Source organism: Podarcis liolepis (assembly GCF_965112155.1).
Source record: "Podarcis liolepis genome assembly, chromosome: 7".
In the NCBI taxonomy this organism is placed as follows: Eukaryota; Metazoa; Chordata; class Lepidosauria; order Squamata; family Lacertidae; genus Podarcis; species Podarcis liolepis.
Genome location: NC_139561.1, coordinates 5,233,323 through 5,254,395, shown reverse-complemented (window position 1 = coordinate 5,254,395; position 21,073 = coordinate 5,233,323). Strand labels below are relative to the sequence as shown.

The following is a 21,073-nucleotide window of genomic DNA, read 5'->3' as shown; positions in this document are numbered from 1 at the left end:
ACCCAGAGATGCATTTTAAATAAAAGCACACATTCAACTCATGCAGTGGCGTAGCGTGGGTTGTCAGCACCCGGGGCAAGGCAAGTAATTTGCGCCCCCTAACCCGTGGATTTGCGCCCCTAAACCCTAACCCCCAGATGTTGCGCCCGGTGCGGCCGGCCCCCCCTGCACCCCCCACGCTACGCCACTGAACTCATGTAAAAACAAGCTGATTCCCAGATCGTCTGTGGGCTGGATTGAGAAGGCGATTGGGCCGAATTCAGCCCCTGGGCCTTAGGTTGCCTACCCCTGAGGTAGATCTTCCCCCAGAGGAGGGACTGTAGCTCAGTGGTTGGGTATTTGCTTTGTATGTAGAAGTTGAATGTAGAAGCCACATGGAGCAATGGACTGACTTGGTGCAAAGCTGTAGCTGAGAGTTTTTTTTTGCCCTGGGTGAAGCCTCCCAGCCTCTCTCTCTGTGTATGCAAATGGGGGGGGGTACCAAACTGAGTCTTTGACCCAGATGAAATAAAGCCTAGTTTTGCCCCTGCTTGGTAAAAGGCAGCTTCTTGTGTGTTGCTATCACAGTGGTACCTCTGGTTGCGAACGGTGGCACCTTTAGGATATATGGTTTTATTTATACATATGTATAAGGGGTGACCGGAAAGGTCGGTAAATGGTCACAGAAATCGGACAGCGAGAAATATTCGAACATCCAATTGGCATCGGAAACCCACGGAATGCTCACAATTGTGGATGGAGATGAAGCTGTAACTCAAAAGACAGCGTATGAGTGGTTAAGCGTTTCCATGAAGGGCAGCAAACCATTGAAGATGACCCTCTGTCTGGCAAACCATCGATGAGCAGAACGGCGGCAAATGTCGACAGAGTCCACAAGTTATTGATGCATGATTGGCGTTTGTCCGTCCAAATGATGGCGGAAAAATTGCATTTTCCACATGAAATCATTACTGAGGTTACTGAGTTGTCCCACCCTCCATATTTTCCCAATCTGGCCTCACTGGATTTCTTTCTTTTTCCAAAACTGAAATTTGTACTGAAAGGGCACAGATTTCCCAACATTTCACACGTCCATGCTGCTGTGACGAGGGAACTGAAAGCAGTACAAAAAGAGGACTTCTCCAGAAGTTTCCAACAGTTCTACGAACGTTGTCAGCGGTGCATTGTATCAGAGGGGGCCTACTCTCAAGGCCTGTAAGGTATGTATGCTTAAATATTTCTCGCTGTCCGATTTCTGTGACCATTCGTTGAACTTTCCGGTCACACCTTGTACAACCTGAGCATAAGGTGGAGGAGCTCACAGCATTAAGATCCCATTAGAACTTGTTTCTCCATTTGGATCCAGCCCAGAGCAAGCAGGTCTCTGGGCTCATCAAGACTTCTGCTTGCCCCATGCATTCTAGACACTGGTGTGAGCAGTTTTGCATGCCCCTCCCTTAGCCTGGAGGCCCCATCATTATTTTGGGATGCTAATGAAGACACTTAAGCAGCCAGCTAAGGTCAATGTCTTACAAAAAAAATTGTCTGACAAGTCCAGCAACCTCTGTTAGATTCTAACCCTCACTGGGTACCAGACCACCAGAATGAGGAAGAACTCAGGACATTTTCCAGATGGATCCCCCAAACCCACAACACTAATTAGAGAAGTCAGATAATTTCCGAGCTGTATGATAAGCCCATATGGAATTTAGAGGTATTTTATGATACCCATCCCCTCCATCAACTGAATGTGAGCATAACCGACGACTGCTGACCCACTCCTCCCCAACTGGCACGGGTTTTTTAGTTTAGGTTGCTTTTTGATGTTCTGTTTGTTTTATTGGCATTAACAATAGCAGCCACAGCAGCAGCAACAACAAAAACACAATAAAATAATGTTTGTTAAACATGGCTCTGGGGCGGATCCAGTGTAAAGGTAAAGGGACCCCTGACCATTAGGTCCAGTCATGACCGACTCTGGGGTTGTGGCGCTCATCTCGCTTTATTGGCCGAGGGAGCCAGCGTACAGCTTCTGGGTCATGTGGCCAGCATGACAAAGCCGCTTCTGGCAAACCAGAGCAGCGCACGGAAACACCATTTACCTTCTCGCCGGAGCGGTACCTATTTATCTACTTGCACTTTGACGTGCTTTCGAACTGCTAGGTTGGCAGGAGCAGGGACCAAACAACGGGAGCTCACTCCGCCGACCTTCTGATTGGCAAGTCCTAGGCTCTGTGGTTTAACCCACAGCACCACCCGCGTCCCCGTATCCAGTGTAGTGCTGTGCTAAAGTCATTTCAATTTATACTTGCTCCATGGGTGAAATATTTTGTGGAACATTGTTGCACGAGAGAATGCGTAAGCAGGTTGCTGCACTGTTTGCTGCACCATAGATTGCACAATCTGTTGCATACTGTTGATCCCTCTGCCTGTTCCCAGGTCTCAAGGAGGCTTCCCTTCACCACTGTGAGCTATCAGCATCTATCTGCAACTCTTGCCTCCCTCTTTTGCTGCTGCTGCTGCTGCTGCCCACTCCTGGGAGGCTCTGCCTGGCTACTGTGTACATTTATTTTCCTTAAAAAGGCAGCAGGGAGTTTCTCAGCCTCTGGTTGGATCTTTTAAGGCAGACTTCGCCAACCTGGCCTCCTCCATATGTTTGGGGTTAAATTAAAGCAGTAGCTTCACACAGCGCTTAATATAGCTCTTCATCGCCTGGCAATCTCTTTACTCACCTCACACCATGCTTATATTATGTTTACTCAGAAGTAAGTCCTGTTAGCAAAGATCCTCTGCAGCTTTAGTGAGAAGGATTCTCCTTAGTGTTTCTGCATCTAGTAGTAACTTCCTGCTCCATACAGGATTGCTCCTGTCAAACTTACATTGGCAGGGAGTACCACAGGCCCATTATAGGCTCAGGCACAATAAAGGCCAACCAAACCTCAGGGGCATGGGGGACCACCAAAAATTTGGCAAATCTAGTTGCTCCTTAGCTGCCCTGTTATGCTTATGGAGTCATTACATTGATTTGTTAAAGCATTTTAATTGTTTTATATGTAATTGCTGTTTGTTTTTGTTTTTTAAATTTTTTTACATGAGACATGGTTTTAACTGTTTTTAAGGGAAGATTGTGGCATTTCCTCTGAGGAGGCTAAGTTTATCACATGATAAGATTTTCATACAGTCACAGAATTGCGGTGTTGGAAGGTGCACAAGGGTTATCAAGGTCAACCCTTGCAATACACGTATGTAAGTTATTGCTTCATATATGCTTTTGCTGCATTGCAAATTGCACTGAGATGCCTCGTAGGAAGCAATTCATTAATGAAACAAATAATGTGACCAAGTTTGCTGATAATAGCAAATGGTTCAGCACAGCTAAAACAAAGAGAGGTTGTGAAATGCTCCTGGGACCTATTGAGGTGGCCATCAAAGTGGAGAAGCACCCGTGACCCGCCTTCGTGTATATGCTGAGCTGGGTCTCGGGGTTGGGACCGATAGCTTGAGGAAAACAGTGGTGCAATGTGGGGCTGCTCGGAAACAGGCGAAGAGCATGCTAGAGAACAATTTGGGAAAGAAAGCTGCTGATATCGTAATGCCATTATATATACCCGGGGTGTGACTCCACTATTAACATCCACCTGGAAGGCTGAGTTCAGTTCTGGTCCCTGCGTCTCAAATGTGGTATTCTAGAGCTGGGAAAGGTGTAGAAAAGAGTAGCCAAAATGATCAAGGGGCCAGAGCAAATCTTGAGTGCCATCAGAGTGGCACTGCTAGTCAGCTATACAGAATCCTGTACTAGTTGCCCAAGAGGCATTCAGTGCCTTTCCTTGTCACTTCCCTTTCTGCACAAAGCCTGATCTTTGGGGGAAGTTGGTTGCAAGGCCTCCCAGTCAACTTCAGTTACGCAACCTGAATTGCATGGTACGTGACTGAATCCTCCTGGAAAATAGTGATAGTCTGGAAGTGCCCTGCAACTAGGCAAGAGGGGCATCTACCTTGCTGGTGCTGAAACAGCTTCCTGGGCTTTCTCCCTGTCCCCAGGCCCATATAATAATAATAATAATAATAATAATAATAATAATAATAATAATAATATATTTATACCCCACCCATCTGGCTGGGTTTCCCCAGCCATTCTGTGCGGCTCTCAACAAAATATTAAAAACACGATAAAACATCAAACATTAAAAACTTCCCTAAACAGGGCTGCCTTCAGATGTCTTCTAAAAGTCAGGTAGTTGTTTATTTCCTTGACATCTGTTGGGAGAGCGTTCCACAGGGCAGGTGCCACTGCTGAGAAGGCCCTCTGCCTTGAATACTCTGTGTTGCTTGGAGCCAGGGAACCAGGTGGAGGACCACCTTTTCCACCATGAGCTTCTGGGGCGCTTGGGTAACCTTTGCAAGCTCTCCTCCAGGGACCCCCAGCATGTGAGGTAGGGGGCAACTGAGGAGCGAGCCTGCTTAGTGGTAGCACCACAGCTGTGAAACACTCCCCCCCCCCCGCAGGAGCAACATACTGTGTTCTTTTGGTGGCACACAAAATCCTTTTTATTTTTGATGGCAGAGTTTCCCATTGGTGGTCAGCGGACACCAGGAGGTCTGCAAAACCCACCCAGGAGGTCCGTGGCATCACTCACAGAACAAAAACAACCATTGTTGTTGTTGTTTAGTCGTTTAGTCGTGTCCGACTCTTCGTGACCCCATGGATCAGAGCACGCCAGGCACTCCTGTCTTCCACTGCCTCCCGCAGTTTGGTCAAACTCATGCTGGTAGCTTCGAGAACACTGTCCACCCATCTTGTCCTCTGTCGTCCCCTTCTCCTTGTGCCCTCCATCTTTACCAACATCAGGGTCTTTTCCAGGGAGTCTTCTCTTCTCATGAGGTGGCCAAAGTACTGGAGCCTCAGCTTCAGGATCTGTCCTTCCAGTGAGCACTCAGGGCTGATTTCCTTAAGAATGGAGAGGTTTTATCTTCTTGCAGTCCGTTGGCCTCTCAAGAGTCCCCTCCAAAACAACCATGGAGATATCAAAATGTTCAAAAGAACATTCAAAAGTCTGTGCCTTGGCTTTTGAAAAACAGGTGTCTGCAGTACTAAGCTATTTGGGAGCCACTGCTCCAAGACCTTTTACCCTCCGTGGTTTCTGTCTACAGTTCTGGTTGCCTCACCTCAGAAAGGGTATTTTGAAGGGCAACCAAGATGATCAAGGGGAGGGAGCGACTCACATATGATGAGAGGTTGCAGCATTTAGGACTTTTCAGTTTAGAAAAATGGTGAGTAAGAGGCGACATGAAATAAGTTTATAAAATCATGCATGGCATGGAGAAAGTGGATAAAGAAAAGTTTTTATCCTTCAACCAGAACACGAGAACTCCTCAACATCCACTGAAGCTGAATGTTTGAAAAATTAACGGCAGATAAAAGAAAGTCCTTCACACAGTACATGGTTAAACTAGGGGACTCACTGCTACAGGAATCCGTAATGGCCACCAACTTGGATGGCTTTTAGAAAACGATTAGATAATTCCATAGAGCAGCAGGTTATCACAGTTACAGTGGCTCTGTTCTGCCTCCATGGCTGGGGTCAACAATGCTTCTGGATACCAGCTGCTAAGAGCTACAGGAAAGGCCAGGGCTCTCACGCTCAAATCCCGCTTGCAGGTTTCCCACAGGCATCAGTTGGGCCACTGTGAGAGCAGGATGCCATGGGCCTGATCCAGTGGTCAACCAGATGCCTGTGGGAACCCCACAAGTGGAACCGAAGCACAAGAGCACGCTCCTCTCTTGCAGTTTCCAGCAACTAGTATTCAGAAACATAACTGCTTCAGATCACGGAGGCAGAGCAGAGCAATCACAGCCAATCGCCATCAAAGGCCTTCTGCTCTATGAATCTGTCTAATCCAGGGGTAGGCAACCTATGGACCGGGGGCCGGATGAGGCCTAATCGCCTTCTAAATCCGGCCCGCAGGCGGTCCGGGAATCAGCGTGTTTTTACATGAGTAGAATGTGTCCTTTTATTTAAAATGCATCCCTGGTTTATTTGTGGGGCACAGGAATTCATTTATAGTCTGCCCCCCACCTGGTATGAGGGACAGTGGACTGGCCCACGGCTGAAAATGGTTGCTGACCCCTGGTCTAATCCTCTTTTAAAGCCGTCTAGGCTGGTGGCCTGTGGGAGTGAGTTCCATAGTTCAAGTGTGCGCTGTGTGAAGAGTTAGACCTTCCAGTCAGTGCTGGATTTAGGGCAGTGTGGACACACACACACACCCTGGCTCAACAACAACAACAACTTACATTTGCATGGGTACCTATTGAGAAGATCCATAAAAAGCAACTGTGAAAATAGGAAATATTTAGGGGCGTGCCAAATTTTGTCTTTGCTTAGGGTGCCATATCATGACCCTGTCCACTCCTGTCTCAGTGGATTGGGCCCTTGATACTGAAGAGGAAGGGTGTGCCTTTGGATTTCCTGCTTGTGGAACCAGAATGTCTTGGTCTGACTCTGGCCATTCTTGGTAACTTTCTCACCTCTGTCCCTGGACCGGCTGCCACTTCCTCTCCCCGTGCAGCTTATAAGGACTTGCCCCTCACTTGTTTACTGAAGTGTAGCATAAAAGGAGTCAGTTCACAAATGAGGCGTTGCTTCCCAACTTTTTTCCTGCATACATTTTTCTGAAGATAATAATTCACCGGGCTCTGTTCTACCACCAGCCCAAGGTCAATATAATGAAATAAAACACCTTATATGGCTAACATACTATCCATTGGCCTTTTTAGGGTCTTGGCTTGGAGAAGATCCGCCTCTGAGGTTTTATAGTCTCACTGGTATTTATACCAAAGGCATCGTCAGAACAGAGTCCCCGAGGAAAGGAGTTTTCCTGTGCACTTGGTGAGTAGCTGCAGAAAGATTCCGCTTGCATGAACCCTCTTCTTGGAAACTGCCTCCTTCAGGGGCAAGGCAGGAGTCGTGCATGGCAAGGGAGACTTGGGACCCACGTTGCTGGCTGGCCAGGTTTGGAATGCGCCTGAACATTGCTCCCTGTGCGTGCCTCTGGGAGGAGTGAGTGGCCCTAAGCTCTGCCGCTTCATTGAAGGTTTCTGCCGGTTTTTGTGGCTGTCTTTGTGCAAGGGTTGTGCAAGGCTGTCTTTGTGCAAGTGTTAGCGGCTGTGGCTTGCCTCTCTCCACAGCACACTTTGGAGGCAGAGGGAAAGACCGGGACTTCTTGGGTTTATGGTCCAATATGCAATCAGGGTGTCAAGTCGTTGCTGTTTTTTAAAAGCGCAACCTGGTGTTTTGGATACCACTTTTGGAGAAAGCCAGAGGTTTTTGACTACTATTCCTGTGGATGCTAAATAATTTGAGATTATCTGTCACATGTTATTGATTGCCTAGGGCTAACCCCTCCCCCACCCAGTTATTGATTCCATACAGCTGCTTTATTTTCAATACTTGCTGAAATTAGTATTAGCTGTGACTGTTTCATCTTTCTTTACATGATAAAAGCAGGCTGGTGTGCCTGAATCTGAAGGAAATATGTGGGGAGGGGCCTTTTTTCCCTTTGGAAGCCAGGGGTTGGAGAGATTATTTCCATTTTTGGGAAAAGCTTGTGAGAAACCTCGTGTTTCTGTTTACTCTCGCCCAGAGTCCTGGCGTGGGATGCCAGGCTTGCTCTCTGATTCATGCCTGCAGCTTGCGGAAAATTTAGAAAAATTCCAGAGGACACAGAACAAGGCTTGCGTGTTAGAAAAGGAAAATATAAGTATGTGATACAATTGCATCCTCCAGGGAAGGAAATCTGAAGTAAAGTGATCCAAAATCTCTGGTGTGTGAAAACTCTTGTGCAGAAACCCAGCATGAAAGCAACTGTACTCTGCACCTGCTCTGTGCCACCTCCCTCTGGTAAAATCCTGGAATTAGGAAAAGAATCAGAGTCTGAGGGTTGGTGAGCCCAGGTCCAGTTAAGTCATCTTCCTTGGGGGCCCACTTTTATTTAGTATTTGTTATTTTATTTATTCAACTTATATACTGCCTTTCATCAAAAGACCCCAGGGTGGTGTACAACATTAAGAACACACTTCAAGACAGCCACTGTGGTGGAGTAGCTGCAGTGGCCTGGCTTGGACCTGGCAGACCTTGGGCCGGTCACTTACTCTTAGCCTGAACTACCTCACAGGGTCGTTGTGAGGAGAAATGGGGGGTGCGGGAAGAGAACCCCTTGAGCTCCTTAGAGGAAAGGCGGGATATAAATGCAAGAAATACATTAATTAATTAAATAAGATGAGACTCTCACCACCTGCTCTGCAGATGCCCTGAGATATATAGTCACGTCAATCTTTGATTCTTTGGAAATGGTCTCATTTACATAAAAACCTTAAACCTGAGTGGCATTTGAACAAGAATGTGTCAAAGCTGAATTAGTGGAACAAGCCATGGCAACAGCAGGGAAGTCGAGGCAGCTGTCTTCTGGTCACGATGGCACCTTAGGCAAGGGATGAGATGTGAAGGGCAGGGTGTCAGATGTGGAGGAGCTGGCTGGAAGAGGGGAATTCCTTGCTGGATCAGGCCAAGCAAGACTCATCTAGTACAACAATCAGTTCGCAAGAGGGGCCGCCCCACTGGGAAGCAGGGCAGGCAGGCATGCAATTGTTGGCCTGGCTTTCCCCTGTTGATTTCAGCATCCGGCATTCAGTAGTATACTCGGGGGGGTTTTCAGCTGGAACTCATTGGAACTGGGTTCCGGCACCTCTCAGGTGTATGACATTGTCGTTATACGAGAACAAGGGAGGCATTCACGGTGAGTTCTGGCACCTTTTTTCTAGAAAAATAGCATTGGGTATACTGCCTCTGCACAGAGTCTCCACATATGTACTGTGGGTAATGGCCAAGCCCTGGGCTCCATGAACTTATCCATTCCATTTTTATAAGCGAGAGTGGATGCTTCAATCATTTCAGCTGCTTCCTGAAGCTTGCAGTTGTTTCCCCAGCTTTTGTGAATGGAAACAATCAAAGGAGGGTCCTATTTGTTTCAGAGTCACCTGTCCAGAGACCAGCTAAATCATGAGCTCCCCATCAGCTCAGCTTCATGACATATGGGGCTTACTTGCCATGATTCTCCTGCTCACACTAAGTATTGCTAAGTGGTTTTCCGTCTGGCCTTCTGTGTCTCTGCAGTTTGCTCCAATGGATGGGTTGCATCCCTTGATGTTTTCGGTTGGTGCCTTGAAAAGGAATTGGAGGATAGCCCCAAAGTTGCTAAAGCAGTCTTGCCCAGCCTTGGACCCTCCAGATGTTCTGCACTACAACATCAGCCCTTGTATACTATGATGGTCATTGTAGTCCAAAGCATATGGCGGGCACCAGGTTGGGTCAAGGGGACAAATTCTTTCTGATCACAATAGGGCCATCAAAAACCTTTAGCTGTTTTATGCCAGCAAAACTATCATGGCTCCCCTCAAAGAATCCCAAGAATGGCATTTTGGTGAACATCCTGGTGATAGATTCAGGTAGGTAGCTGTGTTGGTCTGATGCAGTATATATACCATATATATGTTGTCCAGTAGCACCTTAGAGACCAACTAAATTTGTTCTTGGTATAACCTTTTGTGTGCATGCACACTTCTTCAGATACGAAGAAGTTCTTATCTGAAGCCGTGTGCATTCACACAAAAGCTTATACAGTACCAAGAACAAACTTAGTTGGTCTCTAAGGTGCTACTGGACAATTTCTTTAATATATATATACTGTATATATCCCGGTGATAATTCTGCTAGCCATCCACCCTCACAGAGGTACAGGCCCCAGAGCAGGTCCCTTGCAGAAACGAAATGACTGTCAAGCTAAATCTGCACTGCAAACATGCTTTATGGGGTATCCTCTCACGGTTGGATTCACTGGCTGCCGCCAAGTCAGTTCTTTGGCCAGTCTCTGTGTTTCATGCTTGCAACATAATTGACTCCCCTTCTGCCTGTCCTTCATTCAGGGCTGCCTGAGCCAAAACACAAGATTCCAACTCTACAACTATAGCATTCTATGATTAGTGCAAATTCATCCTAATAAACATATTTTTGTATGCAGTTGTATGCAACATCCCCCAATAGGATGCGGTTTTGTATGTCATTTTCAATAATATATTAATTTTTATGTGCACTTTCCCTTAGTATATGCATTTTTGTAAGCGCTGGTTGGCAAACTGCATCACAAAATTCAGATGAGCATGAATTCTGAAGGATGATTCTGTTTTTGGGTTCGCATATTGTTTTGAAAAGAGCAGATTTGATAGCTTCAGCTTTAATTGAAATACTTTATTGTCACTTGTACAAATTGTATACAGTGAGATTACAAGTGAATCTTGGATCGAATTCCCCCTCCTCCTCTACCTCAGAAAGAAAATGGGTTTTTCAAGGAATGATCAACCCACTGTGTAAAAAGCATGTGTGTTCTCCCCAGATATGCAGTGACTGCCCACTATAATAGCAACTCCAACTCAACGCTGGTGAGAGGAGATCCGGCTAGCTTGGAGGGCAAAGTGCACACATCTCCGTCTTCAAACCCCTCATTGTCACTCCCTGTAGCATCTTCTGTCTGATGCCTTTGCCTAATGATGCCTCTTGCTTTCACCAACAAAGACCCCTCCTGCACAGTCCCTACATGTCCTTCCTGATCTTCCCTCTTCCAGGTCTCCTGTGTCCCAGCACCACCGTCAGTCGAAGCCATGTGTGAAGAGGAGACAACCGCCCTTGTTTGTGACAACGGCTCTGGGCTGTGCAAGGCTGGGTTCGCCGGTGACGATGCCCCCCGTGCCGTTTTCCCATCCATTGTGGGTCGCCCACGTCACCAGGTTTGTGCACAGAGTTCCCTTTGGGTACTTCTAATCAGGGATTTTTTTTCAGCTGGAACTCAGGGCACATCTCAGGTGGACGCCATTGCTATTACAAGAGAACAGGGGAGGGATTCATGGTGAGTTCCGGCACCTCTTTTTCTAGAAAAATAGCACTGCTCAGAGCTGGGACTCAGTTAGACTGGTAAAGAAAAAGCAATTTATATGCGTTGTATGTGCAATATAACATTGTGCCACCAAATGGCATTGTGGAATCCCGTTTTTCTCTACCTGTTTAAATTTACAACACTTTAAACTGAAACACTTCTTTGATGTGTCTAAGTCCAGCCTTGGACTATGGACTCAGCTATACAGCTGCAAATAAAACATTTTAAGTGTGTTTTAAATGTAATATACAATGTGGCATTAGATGGCAATAGGGAGCCTTATGGAAAATTCAATGTATTTTTAAAAAGCCATTTTCAGAATAGTTTTTATATGTGTGTAGATTCCCCTTATAACTCCCATCAGCCTCAGCCAGCATGTACAAAACATCTGGAGGGCGCCAGCTTGGCAAAGGCTGATGCATGGCATAGACATGGGATAAAATTTATTATTACCAAAAGTATAAGTATACAAATGAATTATCCAAAGAAGCACAAGATGAAGATCTATAAATCTTACATCAAAAAGAAAAGGAGCACTACAGTTTATTAGGAACCATCAATAGAATACGTATTCAAAGGTCATAGTATGAAGTAATTGTACAACTAAATGTGTTTGGATGTAAGAAATTGGTAGTTTCATAGACCAGAAACTCTCATGTAAGTTACTGTAGGACCCCATATTTCATCAGCTAAATGCACCTTGAGATTTGCTGAAAGTCTGGCAGCTTTTTCACTTTTAGAGTATCCCAGAGCTTTGCAAAGTCTCTCTCCTGCCCCCCCCCCTTTAAAGAACTGGTAGAGTAAATTTACCAATACTTGGAAAATACCAGGGTAGCAGAATCACGGGAGTTCAGAGCCAGCCACATCAGAAATTCAGCAGGGAAAAGATTCCAGCAAATTATTTGATTGAATAAGATAGAAGAGGATCTGTTTTGAATGTTTTGGTCACAGGCAACTGTTTGTGGGCAAAGGACTCTGACAGGTTAAGCTTTCCCGTGTGCAGTGCTTTTTTTCTGGGGCTGCTCAAGGGTATGCAGTACTGACACCTCCCCCCCCCCCTTAAAAGTGTAACACTTACTGGAACAACTTCAGGGTGAGTTCCAGCACCTTATAAATAAATAAAAAAGCACTGCCCATGTGAGAATCCTTGGAAATGACTCAGTCTGTGGCTGAACTGGCTGTGGCAAGTTCCCTTGACTCACAGCTTTCCTTGACTTTTCACAGCTATTCATGTGACTGCATTAATGCCATGCAGGAAGTGACCAGGTGCTTGCCAAATGAGAACCTTGCCATGTCTGTAGGGAGGAAGAGTAATTGATCTTCAAGATCTGGTCCTTGTCATTCTATCAGTGAGGCTGAAATAGTCCATATTCTGGGAAATGAGACTTGTGAAGGCCAACATAATGGTTCCCATTTAGCAGGGTGGAATGAAGAGTGCTGTGAGGCAGAATGCCAAAACTTACCTTGAGCATGTGATCAAGCTGAGATTTGAATTGAGGATTCCCTGGTGCACCACACTCCTACCCAATATAAAACTTCACCTTCTTATTATTTATTTGCTTATTCATTGAAAAACATATTTTCCAGTCTGTCCTCATATGGTTCTAAGTGGGTTGGAGCAGGGCGAATTCTAAATGGTCTTCAGAAGGGAGAAGTTATGTTGGTGGCAGATGAGTGGGAGAAGGATGAAGAGGGGAGTTTATGATGTTCCTCTTCTTGGTTCCTAGGGTGTGATGGTGGGGATGGGCCAGAAAGACAGCTACGTCGGGGACGAAGCCCAGAGCAAGAGGGGGATCCTGACCCTCAAGTACCCCATTGAGCACGGCATTATCACCAACTGGGACGATATGGAAAAGGTGACAAACTCTCCTCTTCGTTAACTTTTTAATTCAGATTTTGAATGGGAGGGGTTTTTTTAATTAAAATAGAAAAACACAGACAATAGCCAGGAAATAAAATAACTTCTCAGAGTCTTGTATAATGTGTATTACAGCAGAGCATCTACTAAACCTTCCTTCTCCAGCCTTGATGTTTCTGCGAGTTTGTAATAATATTGTATCATTTGATATGATCAAACAAATAATTGGATAACATATGAATGGCAATTGATAAATTTCTTGCTAGATTCTGTGGCTTTCCAATTGCATTTTCAACCAATTCCAGAGGTATTGTAGGAATTAGAGGAATTTCATACATAACAGTGGCTAGAGAATAATCGGTCATTTAGCTGAGCCAATGTGATGGTCTGAAGACACGACACACCAAACTTAATGACGTGATGATGGCCTGAGTCTGCTAAGTACCTACTTCCATTTTATAAATAAAGTATTTTGCTTCTCTTCCCCACCAAAAAAGCTTTAAAGTATTAGTGCATATAGTCACCATCCTCTGTACTTCTTTGGACCCTAGCGTATCTGATCTTAGCACCTGGGGTGACCAGACTTTATGGCTTGGATCAGGCATAGGCAAACTCGGTCCTCAGGATGTTTTCGGACTACAGTTCCCATCATCCCTGACCTGTTAGCTAGGGATGATGGGAGTTGTAGTCCCAAAACATCTGGAGGGCCGAGTTTGCCTATGCCTGGCTTGGATCTTAAGATCCAATGAGGTCCATGTAAGGAAAGCAATTCTCCAGGCCCTTGCCCCAGGTCCATGTGATACTGCACAATCTGATCTGTATTCAGGTTGCTAGGCTTTATGATAGAATTAGTGCCATTCAGTCATGAAAGATTCACAGTTATGGAACATATGTGTTTGGGCATTATGGAGGAATGACAGTGGCATTGGTCTGAGGAATGACTGCGTTTCCTGAGCAACCCCCCCCCCCCATAGAGGCAAATTGACCAGGTTATTTTGCTTTAAGGGAAAGCGTGCCTGATAGCAGTAGCATACAAATAAAAAATGGCTTATCTGAGTCAGCAGCACCAGCTGGGCATGACAGGCAAGACCCAAAGATGGATGTAACATTATGGAGTCTTTTCACAATCTCTGGCCAACCTGAACGCTTGTGACGTGTTGAGAATGAAGTCAGGCGAGACAAAGCTTGGCACGTTGCAGGCAACTCTTGTTTGTCCACTTTGCCCAGATTTGGCACCATTCTTTCTACAATGAACTGCGAGTGGCTCCTGAAGAGCACCCCACACTTCTGACAGAGGCACCCCTGAACCCTAAGGCAAACCGAGAAAAGATGACCCAGGTAAAACCTCCTCTCCTGCTCAGCTGGACAATGTACGGTGAACATGTACCGCCATGATGCATCTGCTTCAAGTGGTGGATTTGGGAAGCCATTAAGGGAGGTGAGGCAGAGCTGGGGGGGGGGGTCCCCACACAAGCCCCATTGAGATGCCTTCTGCAGCTCCTTTCCATTTCAGTAAGATTTGTGCAGGAGAGCAGAATGTGCTCTCGAGACCGAAGCCTCTTCTATCCAGCCCTGGAAGAGTGGCGTGCCATTCATTCTCTCTTTTCCCCTCCTAGATTATGTTTGAAACCTTTAATGTCCCTGCCATGTATGTCGCGATCCAAGCTGTGTTGTCCCTCTATGCATCTGGCCGCACCACCGGTGAGTGCTTAGTTTCAATTGCCGAGTCTTCAGAAGTCTGAATTCCATGCACGTCCACACAAATCTGAGATGAAAGAGAGCCAGTGTGGTGTAGTGGTTAGAGTGTCGTCCTAGGACCTGCGAGACCAGGGTTCGAATCCTCACTCATTCAGGAAGCCCACTGGTGCAATAGCAGAGGCAGCCTGGAGTTCATCCTGCTCCTGCTGGTGTGCTGATGACCAAGCACTTTACAATACAGTGATATGGATGGTTGGCAGCTCATTGGATTCCCAGAGACAATGGAGTGGGCCTCCAGGGTTGAACTCAAACTGCTAGAGAATCACAGCGCCTGCTGTGGCTGCAGACTGATAACTTGCAACTGCTGCCTCCCATGTTTTTTGCTGTGTTAGCAGTACCAAAGTAACCTCCCATGGGGCGCAGGGCTGAACATTGTGTGTGGAGGTCCTGGGCTGCACAGACAAAGGGCAAAAGTAAACAGCATAATATGTTTGGCACCACCTTGGCTGCTGAAGTTGCCAGAAGGAGGTGTACAAGGTGCCATCCAATCGTCTTAGAGACCCAACTCCAGATTTGTGTAGGGTTTAATCCAGGCACAGGCAGATTCCATCCCTCCAGATGTTTGGGACTACAGTTCTCATCATCCCTGACCTCTGGTCCTGTTAGCTAGGGATGATGGGAATTATAGTCCCAAACATCTGGAGGGCCGGAGTTTGCCTTTGCCTGGTCCTTAGCTATCCATGGGTAGGCAAACTAAGGCCCAATCACCTTCTAAATCCGGCCTGCGGACGGTCAGGGAATCACTGTGTTTTTACATGAGTGGAATGTGTCCTTTTATTTAAAATGCATCTCTGGGTTATTTGTGGGGCATTGGAATTTGTTCATTTTTTTCCTCCAAAATATAGTCTGGCCCCCCACAAGGTCTGAGGGACAGTGGAGCGGCCCCCTGCAGAAAAAGTTTGCTGACCCCTGGTTTAATCCTTAGCCTTTTCTTCTCCCTAAGATGTCCCGCAAGACAGCAGGCAATATTTCCTGAGTAATATGTTGACGTAAGAAGAGTCAATTGTGTCACATTTGTGTCACAGTCTTCCTTCCTCTTCCTCCTTAGGTATTGTTCTGGACTCCGGTGACGGCGTCACTCACAACGTGCCCATTTACGAAGGTTACGCCCTGCCTCACGCAATCATGCGTCTTGACCTGGCTGGCCGCGACCTTACAGACTACCTCATGAAGATCCTGACAGAACGGGGCTACTCTTTTGTCACCACTGGTAAGGAGGGGCTGGATCCTTGGAGCTGACGGCAGGGACCTAGGTGGGGCTGCTCCAGCATTGTTTTTCTTCTTTATTTTACTTTTTTAGAAAAGCTCAGATAAGCACTTTTATATTGTCATGTGGTTCAGACATCTTAGCGCTGTCTCCTCGTTGCATTTTTTGGAGGGGGGAATTTGAAAGTAAATGGGGAGGAAAATAACACATTTTGTTAGATGGGATTGGCTTACCCCATCCATTAGAATCATAGAATTATAGAGTAGGAAGGAACACAAGGTTCATCTAGTCCTAGAAATTATAATAGTACAATAAAATATAAAGACACACGCACACACACTGAGAGGAAATGGGTAGAGAGAGGTGTATTGAAAGAAAACTAACATTACCAACAACAATAACTAAGGTAGGGTATATATAAGACAGAGGACACCAAAGAAGGAACAAAGGGGGAGGAGCAAAAGTAAAAAAAGTAAAATCGTTGTTTATTGCCTTGACATATGCTGGGAGGGCGTTCCACAGGGCAGGTGCCACTACTGAGAAGGCCCTCTGCCTGGTGCCCTGTAACCTCACTTCTCGCAGTGAGGGAACCGCCAGAAGGCCCTTAGAGCTGGACCTCAGTGTCCGGGCTGGATGATGGGGGTGGAGATGCTCCTTCAGGTATACAGGACCGAGGCCGTTTAGGGCTTTAAAGGTCAGCACCAACACTTTGAATTGTGCTCGGAAATGTACTGGGAGCCAATGAAGATCTTTCAGGACCGGTGTTATATGGTCTCGGTGACCGCTCCCAGTCACCAGTCTAGCTGCCGCATTCTGGATTAGTTGCAGATTCCAGGTCACGGCGGGAGATAACCAGAGCAAGCACCACTCTGGCAAGACAGTCTGCGGGCTGGTAGGGTCTCAGCCTGCGTACCAAATGGAGCTGGTAGACAGCTGCCCTGGACAGAGAATAAACCTGTACCTCCATGGACAGCTGTGAGTCCAAAATGACTCCCAGGCTGTGCACCTGCTCCTTCAGTGGCACAGTTACCCCATTCAGGATCATGGAGTCCTCTACACAAGCCCACCCCCTGTCCCCCAAGAACAGTACTTCTGTCTTGTCATCATCAACCTTTTATTCGACCGTCAGTCAGGATTCAACCTCAATCCATTGTTATCTTCAACCCTTTCATTCCAATAGCTTATGAAAAGGACCCATCATTGTAGGAGCTAGTTCTCTTGTTGACTTCTGACTTCTCTTCCTGAGTATTCCATTTGAACAGATGCTAACGTTTGCCATATTTTCTTTAGCCATTCTTTCACTTGGTGGGGTGTGGCAGTCACTTCAGTCTTCCAATATTAAGAGATACAAATTCTGTCTGCATTCTCATTTCTGTTATGAAGATCAGCTTACATATTGCATGGTGCTTGTGTGGGTGTGTGAAAAAATATGATATACCGTACTCCCCCCACATATGAGACGACTGTACAAATGGGTGTGTTTTCTTTTGGGTACGTGCATTGTGTGACTTGCTGTTCAACATCATGCCTAGCTTTGTTAACCTGGGGCAGCCTTCCCCAACCTGGTGCCCTCCAAACGTTTTGGACTACATAGCCCATCAGCCCGCATCAGCACGGCTGCCTCTGGAGAGAACCTGGTTAGGGAAGGCTGACTTAGGGCATACCTTCACTGCAAATAGAAGGGAGTGCTAAGTCGCTTTGAACTATTGTGGCCTTTTTCACTGTGCGGAGAGTTCGCTAGGAGTTGTCCTTGTGGGATTGTGCTGAGAATCTTGACAGAGGGCATTTCCCAAGGCTGTGTCTACTGGGAAAAGTAAATTAAAACAATTCAATTTGGTACATCTTAGTTCATCTACCATCATATCATCATCTTCATTTATTAATTTATATACCATGCCTCTGTCTTTCGCAGCTGAACGAGAAATTGTGCGTGACATCAAGGAGAAGCTGTGCTACGTTGCTCTGGATTTTGAGAATGAGATGGCAACAGCTGCTTCCTCCTCATCCCTGGAAAAGAGCTATGAGCTCCCTGATGGGCAAGTCATCACCATTGGCAATGAGCGATTCCGTTGCCCAGAAACTCTTTTCCAGCCTTCCTTTATAGGTGAGTCTGCATCTCTGGAGTCTGGAGTCAGAGAATCTGAAGTAATGCATGGGAAACAATATTTCCTTCTCTCTTGGGGCTCTTTTCTTTGATTGTGATATTTCAACCTGAAATATCATTTTTTGGTATTAATATTTTATTGAAAAGGTTTCAATTATAAAGGAATAAAGTGAGGCAAATAAAAAAAGGCACAAAAATGTGTAGAAACAATATACGAATATATACAATATACAAATAATACCCTAACCCATACATTCTTGTATAAATTAGATATTATTATGCTAATACATATGTAAATATTAAGAGTCTACTACATTTTGTATAAATTCATTCCAATTTTGTTGTATTTATCCAAGCAGTCTACGTCTGTAAGCAGTCTGTTCATAAGTTGAAAGTGTTATCATATTGTCAATCCATTTATTAAAGGGGATTATATCTTTATTCCAGTTGATCAATATCAGTCTCTTGGCTATCATTAGGGCACATAGAATCTATTTACAACATCCTGTTGTTAACTTCTATACCAGGCATAGACAAACCCAGCCCTCCAGACGTTTTGGGACTACAACTCCCATCATCCCTACCTAACAGGGCCAGTGGTCAGGGATGATGGGAATTGTAGTCTCAAAACATCTGGAGGGCCGAGTTTGCCTGTTCTATACAATAGATACATAGTTCAGAAGAATATAGTTCAGTCAGTCATGAAAAGAAAATGGAGCCTTACTTCTTGCATTCAATTTATTCATCCCTTGCTTCTCCCTCCGAAGGGAATCCCAAAGTAACTAACAACACCATACAAAAAATACAGTCATCTCAAAAGACAAAGGAATATTTTATTTGACAAAATGCTAGAATAAACCTATAGACACATTTTGCATTCAGTACTTAAGAAAACAACAATTCAGTCAACAATGCAAAATCCATAAACAACGGAAGAAAACTGTATATGAGAATGAATTCTTCCCATTCCTATTATATAATTTTACACTACAATAAAATTAAAAACCATGGCAATTTTTAAAAGAAGGTAGTATTTAAAGCCCAGTGAAACACCGACAGCTCTTAAAGGCAAACCAACTGCAGTGGCTTTTGCCAGTTGACTACAAAGGCTCTGATGGGAGAGGATGCAAATCTGCTCCCCAGAAAGGAACTTAATTCCAAAGTTTCATCAAAGCCAACCATAGTTCAGTGGTCGAGGCACTTGCTCTGCATGCAGAAAAGAGAGCCAGCGTGGTGCTGTGGTTAGAGTGTGAGACTAGGACCTGGGAGAGAGCAGGGTTCGAATCCCCACTGGGCCATGAAGCTCACCTTGGGCCAAGCACGGCCTCTCAGTCTAACCTACCTCACAGGGTAAGGTGGGGATAAAATGAGAAGGGAGAGAACCATGGACACCACTTTGAACTCCTTCGGAAAAAATGGTGGGCTATAAATGCAATAAAACAAATGAATAGCTCAGGTTCAGTCTTTGGTTTCTCCGGGTAGGGCTGGAAGTCTCCTCTGTCTGAAATCTTGGAGAACTGCTGGTAGCTCTATTTAGGCAATACAGAGCTAGATGGAGCAATAGTCTGACTCAGTGTGAAGGTTTCTTCCTATGTACCTCTCAGTTGGGTAGTGATCAGTGCTGAACTGCCAGAGGAAGTTCGTCTTACTGAGTTCCCATCTGAACTGGGGACAAGCTACTGATTTTGGACCATTCCTCCTAGGCATGGAATCTGCTGGCATTCATGAGACCACCTACAATTCCATCATGAAGTGCGACATTGACATCCGCAAAGACCTCTATGCCAACAACGTCCTTTCTGGAGGCACCACCATGTACCCTGGAATCGCAGACAGAATGCAAAAGGAGATTACAGCCTTGGCTCCCAGCACAATGAAGATAAAGGCATGTCTGCCCTATTTTCTTTCAGGGTTTGAAATACTGTCCCTTAGCAGCCGCCCGGCCCCATCCCACCTGCAACCTGGCAGGACAGCACATACTGATGGGAACAAAGATCCATGAATGTGCTATGGGAGGGGATTACCCATGACTTTTTGGGACTGCGCCCCTTCCAACTGTCAACCACAGGGAACTCTTTGCTGTTATGCTCTGATGGGTATTGGCCCACTGACATGCCTATGGAAATAATCCAAAATTTAATACTATCTGTAGTAGTTGGCATATATCTGATGATAGCTGTGGGTCTTGACATTTCCTCAGGTCAGAACTGACTTCTTGATTGTGCTCAGTCTCACACCTTACTTACTCGGTAGCCAAATGACCATCAAAAATGTCACTCATTAACCCTCTTCTACAAATGTTTTCACAGATCATTGCTCCTCCTGAGCGTAAATACTCTGTTTGGATTGGTGGTTCCATCCTGGCCTCTCTCTCCACCTTCCAGCAGATGTGGATCAGCAAACCAGAATACGATGAGGCTGGTCCTTCAATTGTCCACCGGAAGTGCTTCTAGAGGCCAGAGCTAGATTCTTCTAGAGCATGGAGACTCCTTCCTCCTCCTCCTCCTTTTGCAATTCTTTCTAACTCTTCAATAAGCATTAAAACGTTTTTCAAACTCTGCCTGTAGCACTTTGTCCCCTGTAGTTGTTGCTGCTGTAATCTACCTTGCACCCTAAGGCTCAGGGCAGGTTACAACAATTTAAAATACCATTTTAAAACACACAACAGTTTTTAAAAAGCAGTGTGGGTTCTGAAAATATACATTTTAGGTGTCAAAGGGGCTAGGATAAAAATATGTGTCTTCAGCATACAATGGAAACTATATAGTGAAGGGCCAGGTTTACCTCTGTGGGGAAGGAATGCCACAGTGAATGCCCTCTCCTGGCCTACCACCACCAAACTTCTGTGGGTTGTGGAACTACCAAGAGGGCCTGCTCTGTTGACACTAGAAAACTGTTTGCAGCAATGAGGTGGTCTCTCTCAGATATTTGGGGCCTGAGTCCTTTTGGGCTTAAAATGTTGATGTGATGACCCTGAACTGGGACCAGAAATGAACTGGCAACCAGTTCAGTTGTTTCGAAACAGCCGCTACATGAGATCTAAACAGAACCCCAGCCAATAATCTGAATGCTGCATTTTGGACCAGTTGAAGTCGCTGAGTCGTTCAAGGTCAAGCTCACGTACAGCACATTGTAATAATCTAGCCTGGAAGTTACCAGAGCATGGAATACAGTGGTTAGGTCT

The 21,073-nt window shown here is 45.6% G+C and overlaps 1 protein-coding gene across 1 annotated transcript; it reads left to right on the top strand.

Moving 5' to 3' along the window:
• The first annotated feature begins 1,048 nt into the window (after positions 1-1,048).
• On the top strand, positions 1,049-20,447 carry ACTG2 (actin gamma 2, smooth muscle). The gene is made up of 10 exons (XM_083514367.1): positions 1,049-1,199; positions 6,755-6,866; positions 10,655-10,816; positions 12,690-12,818; positions 14,048-14,158; positions 14,437-14,521; positions 15,627-15,788; positions 17,698-17,889; positions 19,593-19,774; positions 20,199-20,447. The coding sequence occupies exons 3-10, from the start codon at positions 10,691-10,693 to the stop codon at positions 20,340-20,342; spliced, it is 1,131 nt and encodes a 376-aa protein (XP_083370493.1). The 5' UTR covers positions 1,049-1,199; positions 6,755-6,866; positions 10,655-10,690; the 3' UTR covers positions 20,343-20,447.
• Positions 20,448-21,073: the final 626 nt, after the last annotated feature.